This window comes from Coffea eugenioides, chromosome 9 (genome assembly GCF_003713205.1).
Source record: "Coffea eugenioides isolate CCC68of chromosome 9, Ceug_1.0, whole genome shotgun sequence".
Lineage (NCBI taxonomy): Eukaryota > Viridiplantae > Streptophyta > Magnoliopsida > Gentianales > Rubiaceae > Coffea > Coffea eugenioides.
This window is the reverse complement of record NC_040043.1, coordinates 39,882,308-39,899,413: the sequence shown is the minus strand read 5'-3', so window position 1 is coordinate 39,899,413 and position 17,106 is coordinate 39,882,308. Positions and strand designations below refer to the sequence as shown.

Sequence of the window (17,106 nt, the reverse complement as noted above, 5' to 3'; positions counted from 1 at the left end):
CCCTCGATCTTCTGACCATCATATTTCATGCCATTCCTAGCCTTCCATATGTGCCAGCAAATCAACAAGGGCGTAACAAGATGAATAAACTTCAGAAACTTATTTCCTCGCTTCCCCTGCCACCAGGCCGCCATACATATGCGAAAGGCAAGCCTAGTCCAGGCAACTCCAATCGAATCCCCAAAGAAGTGCCACACTTGTCGCGCCATATCCCCAGTAGCAAACACATGCTCCGCAGTTTCGACCTCAGGTGAAGAACAACACACACATCGCGACGGTCCATGAATCCCCAACTTCCATAAGGTCCCGTCTAAGGGGAGACGATCCCGCAACAGGCGTAACAGGAAGAATGAAATTCTCAATGGCACACCTCGATGCCAAATACGTTTGAATAGCGGCGAGGGGGAGGACTGACGTCGGACCAAGTTGAAAGCTGACTTTATTGTGAAACATCCCGAATGCTCTGGTCTCCAAACCATGAGGTCAGGCAACTGCCCGGCAGGTGGGTCAACTCGAACAATCTCAGCGACTATCTTCGAAGGCACCCATTGTGCAATACTTCTGACATCCCAGGTAGCCTGTTGCACAAAATCCACAACCTTAAAAGACTTTGTACAATAGAAAAAAATCATTAGAGAAAACGTCATGCAAAATTTGAACAACATGAAAGGGAATGCTCTCACAAAAAGGAATATCCACGAGGGATTAAAACACCCATGAAAGAGGTTGAAAGAGGAACACAACACACAAAGGGACACGAAAGCATTGAAAATCTATTAAGAAATTGAAACCTCTGAACCATGGTACAGCAAACAATAGAGTTTAGAAGAGTTAGCGTATATCGATAAAATGGTATTCAAATATACTTGTTTTAAAGGTATAGGACAAATTGAGAACCAAAAAAAAAAAAACTATTAAACAAAGTACAGAAAACCATCCATCCATGGAATAACAAACACAACAAATGAACTAGCGGGCTCAATTCCTACTCAAATATTTAACTTGTATGTTCAATAAAATCCTCTTAATGACATGGTTATGGTCGAGAGCTAATGCATTATTAATGGATGTATCAATATTTAGCTCTGCAAAGAAATCATCTCTAACTGCATCAAAGTCCTCAAAACATGCCCATGTTGAGTTCAGTTTACAGCTTTTGAATCGTAAAGGCAAGAACAGCGCCAGCCCCCACGATTTCACACTGCTAGACTAAAGTAATTTCAAGTTGATATCGCATGTGGTTCGGATATGAAATAGTCAAGAACGAAGATCCAATCCTCATTTTCTATTCAAAAGTTTCTAAATCTTTCACCATCTGCCGGAATAGAAAATGTTCACCTTGCACCTGATACAATAGTATATTCTCTAAGAATAATTTACTATATATCAACTTGTATGATCCTTGAATGCTTCAACATAGTATATATCTTAAGTTTTGAACCTGACCAGAAGACATTAAACGCTAAACTAAGATTTATCTTTTGAGAAATAATGAAAGTTAATTTATCAACGGTAGCAAGGTTATAGATTATTAAACCAACTACGAATATTTTTGCCCGTAACTAAAGACAACAGATCAGTTTGGTGGAGTAAGCATCCTAGTTTATGCAGATATATAAGAGTACTATATATGAATGTACCTTTCTGATTAGTAAAACTCTTTTTTTTAGCCCCAGTGGGATCATGAACTTATTGACAATAAGAAATCCTTCTCATGTCACTGTTATGCTTTTGTCTTCTTGATCAATTTCCAATTGCAAGATGATATAGTGACGAGCTGCTGCAACTCCATTAAACGATGCATGGTCAACCAGTTGTATTAAAGGCAAAACTAATACGTATTAGGAATTGATTAATTATTTGGTTAGTTAACTCAATATGGAATTATAGTATTGAAAATTGGCTCATCAAAACGCCTGCTAATTATGTTAAGTAACTTTTTGTTTTGTATCAATGTTAATTAACCAAAATTCAAAAGTACTGATTTAGCAACATAAGTTCTCCCTTTCGACACCAGCCCTCCCACTTCTTTTTGCCTCGTTTTCAGCTTTGTGGTCGAATAACAATTATCTACTATAAGTCCCAAAAGATTACTAATTGTTAAATTCTCTGAAATAATTTTTCTTGATTCTTAATAACTTTTATCTAGAAGACGTTTTAACAGTGACACTTTCGGGATATTTGACAAAAGAAAAAGGATAACGGCAATATATGCATAATACTTTGAATATGTGCATTTTATATTTGCCCACTGAGAAAGGGACATAGGAGCTAGATTACTATGTTAAAGTTTTTTTTGTTAGCCCTAAACAGTTTGAGTGGGTTCGGTTCATTTACTACCACTGGTAAGGGCATGCTAAAATTTTAAATTTCAAATTCACTAGAGAAATTCTTGCTATGTTCTTATTGAATATATTAAAAGGAGTGTATTTTTTTTTTCTATTTTCAACTTTGACTACCAATAAAGCACATTGGACTTTTCGGTTAATTGATTTCTTTTGTAATGTTAAATAAATATACTATCAAAGTTTGTATTTGAACAATAATAGAAGGGAAAAAATATCATTACAATCAGTCTTGTGGATGGAGTTAACTATTCTAATGTTTGACCAGTTCACATGTAGGGAGTGAAGTGCATATTTTTAAAGTTGATGTGATAAAAGGTGACTACCTTCAAAACTCAGGGGGGCAAAGTATGATTAACCTTTTTTGCTACGTAAGGGTGGCGAAGCAGAACAGTCATGAAATTACGAGGAAAAGAAAAGAAATGTATGATGGAATAGGCAAAGTTCATCATCACGAGTTGCAATTTCAGCAAAAGATTCATGGAGAAATATTTGGTTGTTTTATGCTTTCTTCTCATTAGTCTTCATATGAAAGCCTTATGTGAAGAACGGCAGGTGAAGTCTTCACTTCATATCTCCTGAATTATCAACTTATTGATTGATTGGCTCTCTCTGTAGTTTAATTAATCACTCCATTATTGCAATTCTTGCAGGTGTATATAGTGTACCTTGGAGAGCACAGTGGGAACAGAAACATTGAAGAAATAGAGGAACACCATCACTCATTTCTACATTCTGTTAAGGGTTCAAAACAAGAAGCTGAGACATGTCTTATTCATAGCTACAAACACATAATCAATGGCTTCTCGGCATTCCTTACACCAGAACAAGCCTCCACGGTGTCAGGTTAGTAGGGAAATTAAACACAAAAAAAGGGAAAAAAAAGAAAAAAAAGGGTGTCCAAAACCAATATAGGGCCTCGGAATCAGGAAAAAAAAAGGAAAACTGTTAGCCACAATTATCAGGGAAAACTACCTAAAGGGCCATAACTCTTCACATAGCTCACCGTGGGCGATTGAATTAGTTAATCAGTTAATTGAGGAGTGGGAGGTTTTCCAAATAAGATATGAATAGATAATGGTAAATGTTAACACTTTTTGTTAACACCAAACCCCTATTAGTGAAATATTGGTTAACCTCCTATTCATTTTAACTGCCAAATTAGAGAGAGTGACCAAACACATTATTCTAAATTTTGACGGTGTGATTTGAGAATATATGTACAGGGAAACAAACTAATAATCCCCTCAGGTTTTCCATATTATTACATCTCTCTTAATATTTCAAAATATACTCATAATTCATCTGAAGTTTTTTTACAAAGTGAAAAACCGATTGAAAACACATTCAATTATGAAGATGGGCTCAGTTATGCTCCAAAACGCATTTGATGAAATTATAATATCCACTTAAATTTCCTATAATTTTGCATTTATCAACATAATCTTCCATGATTTTATGCTAAGTGGTTAGATCCTCTTTCCATTTAGTAGTTAAGTAAGAGTATTATTGGTATTTAAATTAACAAAAATAGAGGCTTTTATCCATCATAATTCCTCTTTACATAAAATCATAGGAGTTATATGGATATTTTGAAATATGATATTACATGAAATCACAGCGGAGTTCTTATCATTTTCATTTATTGCATGAATATTGTTGTTATGTCTTTATTTTTAGGGGGAAAAGAAAGTAAATATATTCTATATTATCTTTACTCCCAGTAAAAGTTATTTCTGGCTCCGCCACTGATTCTACCATTCATAAAACAAAAGGTATGGTACTATATCCTAGACATCTAATGTTTGGGAGAATTTTAATGCCAACCTACCTAGACATCTAACTGGTCTTGTACCGTGCTTATGGAAAACAACCTACTCTTGTCTTGGCAGAAATGGATGGAGTGATTTCGGTTTTCCGTAGCCAAACAAGAAGATTGCGGCTACAAACTACAAGATCGTGGGATTTCACCAATTTACTTGAAGCAAATGGTGACTTAAGTCGTGTGAATGGAGAAAAATTACTTCAGAGAGCTAGCTACGGCAAAGATGTTATCGTTGGAGTCCTTGACAGCGGTAACTTTACCTAATAATTTTGGTGAATTCTAGTGTCAGTATACGTGCATACAGACATACATACAGATTCAGTTTTCAGTATTAAGTTCAAAATTTGAATTTTTCTATTTTCAATTTGCACGCAAACACAATGATTTTGTCTAACATGAATAATAAAAAAAATGTTTTTTGACAAAGATATGTCGACGGGGTCAACATTACAAGAGAAAGCAAGAGACAAAACAAGGTGATAGCGTGCATGCTAATTTAACAGGAATGGTTGATTGTGGAACATATTTGACTTAGCACATCACATTTTTGGAATTGGTTGTGCATAAAATAGGATTGTTTTATCTATCTATACTTTATTTTGACCAGGTATATGGCCAGAGTCTCGAAGTTTTAACGATGAAGGGATGGAACCTGTTCCAAAATCTTGGAAAGGTACTTGTCAAGAAGGGATTGCCTTTAACTCTTCCCATTGCAATAGGTGAGATCCCCTTTTCTTCATTCAATTCAACGGTTCCTTTACATGATTGAATCATGCGAAAGAAGGCAGGCTAAGAGTTAATACATTATTAGAAGGGTTAAAAGCACTAAACCCCCTAAAGTTTGGTGCCGTTTGCACTTTCACCTGTAACATTATTTTTGTTACATTCCCCCCTTTGACCAACATTTCGCAAAAAAAAAAAAAACTAATGATTTTAAAATAATAATTAGTAGAAACAATACTTGAAAATAAGATCTCATTTTTTGTTTTTGGAGAATGTCCTTAAAAGTAAATTCTAACCAATTAAAAAAGTCACGTGCCTTTCGAATCTATTTTAGAGTTTAAAATAAAATCATTTCATGTACAAAAAATAAAAAAATATTATTAGAATAATAATACCATGTAATTTTAACAATACAAAAATTTTCTATCAAAAGTTTCAAATGTTCATGACACGCATATGAGAGCTATTTTATCACATTGGTATCTCACCTCCGCTTGTTAATGTTACTCTGAGGAGGAATATTTTTAACAATAACAAAGGTTTTGAATTTAATTAAGACGCTGAATTTTTTTGTTTTCCAATAAAAGTGGAATATATTTGGAACTTAGTTCTTGATTTTCTCAAAAGAAAAACTTGCACTGCTAAATATGGTGATATGAGAAGCTTGGACAAGAAAAAGAAGAATGAAGAAAAATGGAGATGAGGGTAAATTTGAAACATGGTAATAGCTGATATGGCTAAACAGAAGGGGTAAAGTGCAGCAAAAATAATTGAGAAAGTACAAGGGACATCAAATGTTAGGAGGCAGTGTCTTTAACCCTTAAAGAAACTCATTTATATTCATGAACACTTGTGTGAAGTATCTTGTAAAAGAAGATATCTAGGCTTCTTTAACATTTTTTTTTAGCAAAAGGATCCATAGGGCATTAATTTACTCTTCACAATTTGTGTTTCCTCCTACAATTCATTGAGAGAAACATGAAAGAATATTAATTAAAAATGAATACCTTCAGTGCATTGGCTAATCACATCAGTCTTTTTTTTATAAAAATAAAAATATTATTCATGCATCCAAAAAAAGGACAAATTTTGGGACCATCCCCTCCCCAGGAGTACAAGAAACATCACCCTGAACCATCTCTAGCCAACCCCTACCGACGGCATCTACGAAAACTTGGAAACCCAGACACATTTAAGGTAATATCACCCCTCACCAACCTAGGTAATGCTTTATAGTGCTCATAAATCATAGTACACCTAGCCTCCACTCTAACATTAGACAATCTGTCCGCCGGCTTGTTAGCCTCCCGAAAGCAGTGAGACACAGCTTCAAAATACCGACTATATTGCTGCAACTCTAGTAACTCCCTCTGTAACTGCCAAGGACACCTAACCTTTCCCTGAATAATACGGACCGACACCAGTGAATCAGATTCCAGATGCAACCTTCCTAAGTCACGGGATACCCCGAAACGAACACCAAACAGGAGAGACTTCATCTCCACCTGAAGACTTGTAGTCTCCCCAAAGTAACACGAAAACCCAAGCATGAACCTCCCTGCATAATCCCTGAACAACCCCCCACCGCCACTCATCCCCGGATTACCCCTTGAACAACTATCGGCATTCAGCTTCACCACCGCCTGGTCGGACACTTCCAACAAACCTCCAGGATAGTTTTTGCACAGATGAGTTTTTGCTTGATTTTCTGGTGACTCCAAATTTCTAATTCAGATGTGATCATTGCCAATTAATAGATGGTTCCTTTTATTCCCTTTTTTTTATGGTTGGGTGGAATTGTTCTAATAAATGTTGCCTAATGAAAAGATGAAAAAGTCTTGTGAAAATTTTTTTTCCATTACTTGTTATAGGAAAATAATTGGGGCTCGATACTATCTAAAGCATTATGAGGCTGAACTTGGCCCTGTTAAGGAAAAAATGGAATTCCGTTCACCTAGAGACAAAAATGGCCACGGAACTCATACAGCATCAACTATCGGAGGACGAAGAGTTCCATATGCTTCTTCCTTGGGTGGATTCGCCAATGGTACTGCCTCAGGTGGCGCTCCTCTTGTTCGCCTAGCCATCTATAAAGTCTGTTGGCAACCTGATCCTCTAGATGTTGTAGTATGCCCGGACGGTGATACACTTGCTGCCTTCGACGATGCTATCAAGGATGGTGTTCATGTTATTAGCCTCTCCATTGGTGGCAACACTAGCTTTCCGTATGCTGAAGATGGCACTGCAATTGGATCATTGCATGCCCTGAAGAGAGATATTATCGTGGTATGCGGTGCTGGTAATTCAGGGCCAACTCCATCATCTGTGACAAATGTAGCTCCGTGGCTCATCTCCGTTGGTGCTAGTAGCATTGATCGAATATTTCAATCAACAATTGTGCTGGGAAATGGCCTGATTGTTCAGGTACTAAAAGATAATCCAACAATCTTAAGATTAAACATTAAGATTGCGAATGAACACTTAGATCTTTACCACACTCAGAGAACACTTACTGTATATGTTAACAAATAGATCACTAACTGTAAAAGAAATGGTGACAAGTGTACTATATCATTTGCTATATAGTACTTGCCATTCATTATTTTTGCCAAAAAACTTTTCTTTAATCAGAAGAGTCATTGTCCATCAATTGCAACATGCACAAATAAAAAAAATTTAGTGGCATTTCCAACAATAATGCATGGTAAATTATTTTTGTTTATATGATACCAAAAGTTGTTTTTTAATCTTCACAACAGGGGCGTACAGTAACGCCATTTAGGAAGACCAAGAAGTATCCTTTGGTGTATGCGGTTCATGTAGAAATCCCGGGCAAAACCACCAATCTGACTACCGGGTTTCCATTTTCACCCTTTCTTCAGTTTCTTTACTCTTTTTTTTTTTAAGATTTCACCTTGGATAATATACACCATTTCTACTCATTTATGAACAAACCTTACAGGTGGTGCTTTCCTGGTACGCTTTCGAAAAAGCTTGTCAAAGGCAAAGTTGTTTTCTGCAGGGTAGGATTCATTTCTCAGGCATTGGAAGTAAGAAGAGCAGGGGGAGTGGCTGCCATTTTTGGCAACCCTTACTTCGGAAAAGGGGTATATGAAGTCCCTTTCCTACTCCCTGGAACAACTGTGCTTCAGAATGATAGTGCAACAATAGTGAGTTATATATTGAATAATGAAAATCCAACAGCAACACTTTTCCCAGGAAGAACTATTATTGGTACTGGACCAGCTCCATTTATGGCTCCTTTCACAGCACTAGGTCCAAATGGAATTGAACCAAATATTCTCAAGGTAATTTTACTGTTTAACATGAAAATTCTCTAGGTAATTATTGTTGAAGTAAATTAATGCGATCCATAATTTGGTAACGGAACAATATTCTTGCACTTGGGGGGAAGGAATTCAAAAGATTCAAAACAATACAGGTGTTATTCTGCATAGAAATATTAGTGTTTCTTCCTTCCACCCTATTTTGAGAAGGGTATGAGTAACCTTTGTGTTGTTAACCGTTTCATGTCTATTACATAGAAAATGATATATTATCATTTGGAATAAGCTAACTTACCGTGCTCTAAAAAAGTTTTTCTCATCCAAATTTAGTATTCTGTTATCTTTTTTTTTTCATCTCCAGATGCATAATAGAAAGAATTGTAGCTGTTCTCTTTTACTCAATTCCTTAAAACTTATAACTCAACAAGTTTAACTCGTCCAGCAAAATAAGAATAGTTATGCTTCTTAACCAAAATACTTACACTTTTGTCAAACATCCACGAGATTAGCCATTTAAGCTTATGATAGAAATACCCATTTCATTTTATTTTTTTCCAATCTAGTTTTGCTCAGTTCTCTCATGGATTTTAAAATTCAAATATTTAAATTGATTAGTTTTCTTTTCCACAAAATATTCATATTATTAACAATAGTTGGTTGAATTCTTTCATTCTACCAGCCAGATATTACTGCTCCAGGACTAAACATATTGGCCGCGTGGACTGAGGCATCGCCTCCAACTCAGCTGCTTCAAGATCATCGAGTTGTTAAGTATAACATTGCATCAGGAACTTCTATGTCTTGCCCACATGTTTCTGCCGTAGCTGCATTGTTAAAAGCTATACATCCTGATTGGAGTAGTGCTGCAATAAGATCTTCTCTAATGACCACAGGTTGTACATTTCTATTACTTTTTAGTTTTTACACCTCTTCAGTATAATCTCTAATTGACACATAGGTTAGTATGTTATTTCTTCTTCGCCTCATCTGTACAAATTTTTTTTTGACTTTCTTTACACAGCAAGAAGGGTAAACAATGTACAGATACCAATAACAGATGCAGCGGGAAATATAGCAACTCCTTTTCACTACGGGGCTGGCCATTTTCTGTTAGGACCGGGCCAGGAATAGACAAACTCAAGTTAGCACAAAGTAGGCGGTATAACCGACCATATAATAGATAGGCGGTAGATACCAGCCATATAATAATTAGGCGGTAAAACCGACCATATAAAGACGGATAACAAAGCAAATAAAAGACACAGAAGATTTACGTGGTTCGGTCAAATTGACCTACGTCCACGGGCGAGGGAGGAGCAATATTTCTACTATGAAGAAGAAATACAAAAGACCGTAGGAAAGTGGTTCCTAGGCCAATAGGCACTTACAAAAGAGTTTAGAAAATATTCCTAAACTCAAATCAAGAGAGCCTAAAATATTTAACTGAATGGGCTAGATGACTCAAGAAGCTAATAGCCCATATAACTCTCTTGAGTGGTGCAATTAACTTCAACATATGAGGCCTATATTTATAGGCTCAAAACGGAAGGCATCCTCAGCTTTCCTCCGATGTGGGACGAACCACAATTCTTCTGGTCAGCAATTGCGGCTTCAACAAATCTCCACCTTGGTGAGTTCCCAACATCGATAATAGTAAAAAATGCTCCACCTTCTTCACATAAGCCCCAATGGGCTTAAATCACCAACAATGAACACCAACCAAATCCAAGCACTGCTTGAACTTGTAAACTGGAAGAGGTTTCGTAAACATATCGGCTGGATTGTCCTTAGTATTGATTTTCTGAATAAGGACTTTTCCCTCAGCAATGATATCCCGAATGAAGTGATACTTCACATCAATATGTTTCGTCCTCTCATGATACATCTGATCTTTAGTCAAGTGTATGGCACTTTGACTATCACAGTGAATATCAGTAACACCTTGATATAGACTTAGCTCGCTAAATAAACTCTTCAACCACAAGGCTTCTTTGATTGCCTCGGTCACAGCCATATATTCTGCTTCTGTAGTAGACAAAGCTACGACAGGTTGTAGAGTAGCTTTCCAACTAACAGCACAACCGCCAATGCAAAATACATAGCCTGAAAGTGATCTTCTCCTGTCAAGATCCCCAGCGTAGTCTGAGTCTACAAAACCAACCAAAGTGTTATTATTTCTTCCAAACTCCAAACATGCATTTGAAGTACCTCGCAAGTATCTGAGAATCCACTTCACAGCCTGCCAATGTGTTTTACCAGGACAAGACATATATCTGCTAACAACACTGACTGCTTGTGCAATATCTGGACGAGTACAAACCATTGCATACATAATACTGCCGACTGCACTGGAATAAGGAACCCGTGCCATATAATCTTCCTCTTCATCTGATTTTGGTGATTGAGCAGCAGATAGCCGAAAATGGCTAGCAAGAGGAGTAGATATTGGTTTAGCATCTTTCATGCCAAAACGCTCCAAAACTTTCTCAAGGTAATTTTTCTGGGTCAAGAACAACTTCCCTACTCCTCGATCTCTCTTGATATCCATGCCAAGAATTTTCTTAGCTGCTCCTAAATCTTTCATTTCAAATTCACTATTTAACTGCAGTTTCAAAGTGTGAATTTCTGACAAATTCTTGGCAGCAATGAGCATGTCATCAACATAAAGCAGCAAATAAATGAAAGAACCATCATTTAACTTCCGGAAGTAAACACAACTATCATACATGCTCCTCAAATAACCATGACCCAACATAAAGGAATCAAACCTTTTATACCATTGTCTTGGAGACTGCTTCAATCCATATAAGGATTTCTTCAATAAGCAAACATGGTCTTCCTTACCTTCAATCTCAAAACCCTGGGGTTGTTTCATATAAATTTGTTCTTCAAGTTCGCCATGTAAGAAAGCTGTCTTAACATCAAGCTGCTCTAACTCCAAATTATACATGGCTACTAAAGCAAGCAAAACACGAATAGAGCTATGTTTAACAACAGGTGAGAATATATCATTAAAATCAACACCTTGTACCTGACTATAGCCCTTTGCAACCAATCGTGCTTTATATCTTGCATCTTCAACCCCTGGAATACCTTCCTTCTTCTTGAAGACCCATTTGCATCCAACAATTTTCTTAGCTGACGGCGGCTTTACAAGAACCCAAGTTTCATTACGATGAAGAGATTCAATTTCTTCATTCATCGCAATCAACCACTTTGCAGAATCATCACAAGAAACTGCTTCTGAATAGGTGGAAGGCTCACCAACTGCATCAGTTTCTTCTGCAACAGACAAAGCATATGCAACTAAATTTGCATATCTTTGTGGTGGTCGAATGTCTCTCCTTGCTCTATCTCTGGCTATGGAATACTCTTCTTCTTCAGAACTATCTTCAACAGTAGATTCAGGTGTATCTACTGGCATTTGAATAGAAGATTTGGTCTGAGAAGGACCAGAACTGCCAATATCAAGCTCCACCTGCTTCTGTGTACTATCAGTAGTACAAGGACTGGAAGACTCCTTCTTGGAAGATAACATACACAATTCATCAAAAGTAACATCTCTACTGATCACAAATTTTGGAGATTTGGGATCAGGACACCATAATCTATATCCTTTCACCCCAGAAGCATACCCAAGAAAAATGCACTTTTTAGCCCTAGGCTCCAATTTTCCATCATTCACGTGCATGTATGCTGGACACCCAAAAACTTTTAAATTGGAGTAATCAGCAGGAGTACCTGACCAAACTTCCTCAGGAGTTTTGAAATCAAGAGATGCAGAAGGAGAACGGTTGACAATATAACAGGCCATATTGATCGCCTCTGCCCAAAAGTCGTTTGTCAACCCTGCATTGGAAATCATACATCTTGCTCTCTCCAAAAGAGTTCTGTTCATACGTTCGGCCACACCATTTTGTTGAGGCGTCATCCTGACGGTGTGATGCCGAACAATTCCTTCATTCTTGCAGAATTCATTAAATTCACCTCCACAAAATTCCATGCCATTATCTGTTCTCAACCGCTTAATATGCTTTCCTGTTTGTTTCTCAATCAAAACTTTCCATTGCTTGAAAGTTAGGAAAACATCATTTTTATGCTTAAGAAAATATACCCAAACTTTCCTTGAATAATCATCAATGAAAGTCAACATGTACCTGGCACCACCTTTAGAAGAAGCACGAGAAGGACCCCATAGATCTGAATGAATGTAATCGAGAGTACCTTTTGTCTTGTGAATTGCTGGTGAACTGAAGCTGACTCTTTTCTGCTTCCCAAAAATACAATGTTCACAGAATTCCAATGGCCCGGTACTTTGACCACAAAGAAGTCCCCTTTTGCTTAGTATGCCTAAGCCTTTTTCGCTCATGTGCCCCAAACGCATATGCCATAATTTGGTGATGTCTGTATCTGACAAAGATGATGTTGAAACAGCAGCAGCACCTGTAACAGTAGATCCCTGCAAAATATACAAAGTACCAGATCTGTGTGCCTTCATAACAACAAGAGCTCCTCGAGTGATTTTGAGAACTCCGTCTCCACCTGAATACCTGCACCCGATAGACTCAAGAGTGCCCAAAGAGATGAGATTTTTCTTCAAATCTGGAACATGTCTAACATCTGTGAGCGTCCTCACAATACCATCGTACATTTTAATCCGGATTGTGCCTTTGCCAACAACTTTACAAACAGCGTTGTTGCCCATTAAGACAACTCCACCTTCAGCTGATTCATATGTTGAAAACCAGTCCCTATTGGGACACATATGATATGAACAACCCGAATCTAAAATCCACTCATTGTTAGACCTAAAATTATTTTCCGTTGCACAGAAAATGGTTCCATCATTCTCATCAGCTGCTATACTAGCTTCAGCGGATTCAGTATTTTTCTCAACAAATTTCCCTTTTTGCTTTTCTTTATTTTTCAATTTAAAGCAATCAGAAATAACATGGCCCTTCTTTTTACAATAATTGCACACCACATTTTTATGTCTGGATTTGGATCTACTTCTATTTTCTGTGTTTCTCTTTTCAGATCTACCCCGAACAAACAAGCCATCGGCTTGACTCCCACTAGTTTCCCCAGTAATGTCCCTATCTATCTGCTCTTTAGATTTTAATGCAGATTTAATTTCCCGATACAAAATTGTTTCCTTTCCATAAATCATAGTATCGCGGAAATGCTTAAAAGACTGGGGAAGGGAACACAAAAGTAATAGGGCTTGATCTTCATCATCAATTTTCGAATCTATATTCCCCAAATCCATAATAATGGAATCAAATTTATCAAGATGGGAGAGTATAGATGTACCTTCAGACATCCGAAGCATGTACAAACTCTGCTTCAAATATAGCCGATTCTCGACTGTCTTCTTCATATACAAGGCTTTCAATTTATCCCACATAGCCTTGGCCGAAGTCTCCGTTGCTACCTCACGCAATACCTCATCGGAGAGATTTAAGATTATGCTGGATCTGGCCTTCTTATCCATATCGGCGAAATCCGCATCCTTGACTTCTTCTGGTTTGTTCTCGATTCCGTGAATCGCTAGATCAACTCCGTCTTGAACAAGAATGGCCTCCATCTTGAGCTGCCACATTCCGAAGTTGACATTCCTGTCGAATTTCTCGACAACCGTCTTTGTTATCGTCATTGTTGCCACAAATTCTGTAACTTGAAGTTTGTCTCAAAAAAACTGGCCAAACAAATATGCAAGTCTCGTGAGCGGGCCCCACAGGGTGAGCGGGCCCCACGAGATAGGCGGGCCCCACGGGATGAAAGGACCCCACAAGGTGAGCGGGCCCCACGGATAAACGGACCCCACAGGATGAGTGGGCCCCACAGGATGGACGGACCCCACCAGATGAACGGGCCCCACCAGATGAACCTGTCTTGCAAAATATAACAACCAGCTCTGATACCAGTTTGTTAGGACCGGGCCAGGAATAGACAAACTCAAGTTAGCACAAAGTAGGCGGTATAACCGACCATATAATAGATAGGCGGTAGATACCAGCCATATAATAATTAGGCGGTAAAACCGACCATATAAAGACGGATAACAAAGCAAATAAAAGACACAGAAGATTTACGTGGTTCGGTCAAATTGACCTACGTCCACGGGCGAGGGAGGAGCAATATTTCTACTATGAAGAAGAAATACAAAAGACCGTAGGAAAGTGGTTCCTAGGCCAATAGGCACTTACAAAAGAGTTTAGAAAATATTCCTAAACTCAAATCAAGAGAGCCTAAAATATTTAACTGAATGGGCTAGATGACTCAAGAAGCTAATAGCCCATATAACTCTCTTGAGTGGTGCAATTAACTTCAACATATGAGGCCTATATTTATAGGCTCAAAACGGAAGGCATCCTCAGCTTTCCTCCGATGTGGGACGAACCACAATTCTTCTGGTCAGCAATTGCGGCTTCAACATTTTCAACCATCAAAAGCTGCAGATCCTGGACTTGTTTATGATGCAAGTTACACTGATTACCTTCTCTTCCTTTGTAGTAGTGGCACAGCTTTTCTCGATCCATCATTCAAATGTCCAAAGCATGTCCCTCCTCCCAGTAATCTTAATTACCCTTCACTTGCAATTGCAAAACTCAATGGCACCATGACTGTGAGTAGAACTGTCACAAATGTTGGTACGGGTAATAGTACTTACACAGTAAGCATTGTACCACCCCCGGGCTATACTGTTAAAATCCTTCCAACAAAACTCTACTTTAGTAAAACAGGGGAAAAGCAAAGCTTCAGTATTACAGTAAAAGTTGCTGGAAGCATACAGGAGACAAAGTTTGAATTTGGACGGTATGCGTGGAGTGATGGAGCTGGTCATGTTGTTAGAAGTCCTATTGTAGTATCAGCAGCATGACTTTCTTGAAAATTCCAATTGTACTTGTGTTACTTGACCAATATAAGATGTCATTAATGTTTCTCTTGTTCTGAGTATTCAGGTATTGTAATTTCTTCTTGCATAATAAAATGAGAAGGAAATTATAGTTTGAAGTGGTCATCCCTTTTGAGAAATGTTGCTTGCATCTCATTTGCAACATATATATATATATATATATATATAGTATTATTGACTATAGATGTTTACCTATCTCAGCATCCATCATATTGAATTAAATCTAATGCTACTCGCCATCATAATTATCGACTCTGTGTATCAGTTAGCTTATAGACAAGCCATTTGCATCTCATCCATCTTCAAGCCATTCTATTACATTGACAAATGGGCGATATATAAAGAAACCAAAAACTGCTCGAACTGGTCTAGTCCGAGTTGACTGAATACTGAGGCTTTTACTATACATATTTGACCGTTTTTCTAGTCATGTAAGATTGAGCTATGAAACCTACCTGCAGTTGTCTGGTTCCAGTGGAATCGGCTAACTGGCTACAATTGGTTCAATTTTAAAAGGAGAAATAATTAACTGAAAAAAAAGAATAGCAGTAACTGTGAATAGATAGGACAAAAAAACTGAGGCCATTCCTTCTCTTTTCTTTTCTTTCATTCCCTATATACGTAGTATAAAATTCGTTATGTCCTTTATAACTGAAACCCATTCATTGACTCAAAAAAATGATCAGGACAAGGATCATTGGTTCAATTATCGGGTCAACCAAAAGTAGCTAGTCTGTAATTTGACCCGTGACGTCATATATACATTAAAGTATTATGTTGAACATATTGCACACACAAATTATGGCTTAGTTATAGAAATTTCCACTTGTTTAAAGTAATAATATGACTTTTCATTCCACTTTTATAATTGATACGGTTTTGGCTAACCTGCGACCAATGAACAATTGCTAAGAGAGGTCGTCTTACATGTTAGTTTTTTTAAAAAAAGTGTAATCAATTTGGAAAAGTGTCTAATCAAATAGAGTTGCAATAGTTGTGATTATGTACATTCATATGGCAATTTAAGTATATTAATGGAGAAAAGTTCTAATTGATATCATTTGAAATTTAACCAAAAGTTCTATGGATTAAGACGAGAATGGATTAAAGTATCATGCATATTATGTTTATATATTTTGGTCACTTAAGCCATATTAGTTTTTAAACAAGGGTAATTTTGAAATTTTCATAGGCTCCATTACAGATGATCATTTCTGTCATTTTATCACTTTAATTCAAACTATGAGAGAGTTATATATAGTTTTTAAAACTAGGGGATTATGTGAAAATTAGCTACACCACAGGGGGTAAGTGTAATTTATCCTATTTGTAAAGCTGTAAATACAAGGAGTGTTATTTTAGAAATTTTGGTCAAGTACATTATGCATTTTAGAGATTTAATTTATAGAAAGAAATCAAAACTTGACGAATATAAAGAAATGCATTAAAGAGTTAAAAATGCCACAATACGTAAGCAGGTTGGTGTAATTGTGTACAAAAAAGACAAGTAGAGTTTAAGTATAGAGATATATTGATTAATATGTGTCTACTTAATCACCTTATATATATATGAAAGAGAAAATGTGTGTCTATGTGTAAGTTTAAGGACAATAAATGTTAATCACTAGTTTATTGGAGATAAATATGAATTTGTAATCAAATTGAGTTTTGGATTGCATCACTACAATCCAAACGAATAAAGTGATAATAACAATGTAGTAATACTATAAAATAAAAGGGTATTTTTGTCCAAAATTTCTTAACATATTGAGTTGAATTACTTATGGGGTAAAGTGACTAAAAGATAACGTTAGGGGGTAAACTGATAGTAGGGATATAGTTTAAGGGAATAAAGTAATAATAACCCTTATATAAAATATCCTAATAGAATATTACTCCCTTCATCCCATATATTAGTTATATTTGGGGATATGTGCTTTTTATGCATTGTACACTCCATCAAAAAGTTTTTCCTTCTGTTCCACTTTTGCCCTTAATCATGTGTTG

At 36.9% G+C, this 17,106-nt stretch overlaps 1 protein-coding gene across 1 annotated transcript; it reads left to right on the top strand.

Moving 5' to 3' along the window:
- The first annotated feature begins 2,825 nt into the window (after positions 1-2,825).
- Positions 2,826-15,063, top strand: LOC113782555 (subtilisin-like protease SBT5.6). The gene is made up of 10 exons (XM_027328442.1): positions 2,826-2,900; positions 2,999-3,191; positions 4,238-4,420; positions 4,778-4,889; positions 6,765-7,317; positions 7,653-7,750; positions 7,856-8,201; positions 8,860-9,073; positions 9,202-9,282; positions 14,618-15,063. The coding sequence occupies exons 1-10, from the start codon at positions 2,826-2,828 to the stop codon at positions 15,061-15,063; spliced, it is 2,301 nt and encodes a 766-aa protein (XP_027184243.1).
- Positions 15,064-17,106: the final 2,043 nt, after the last annotated feature.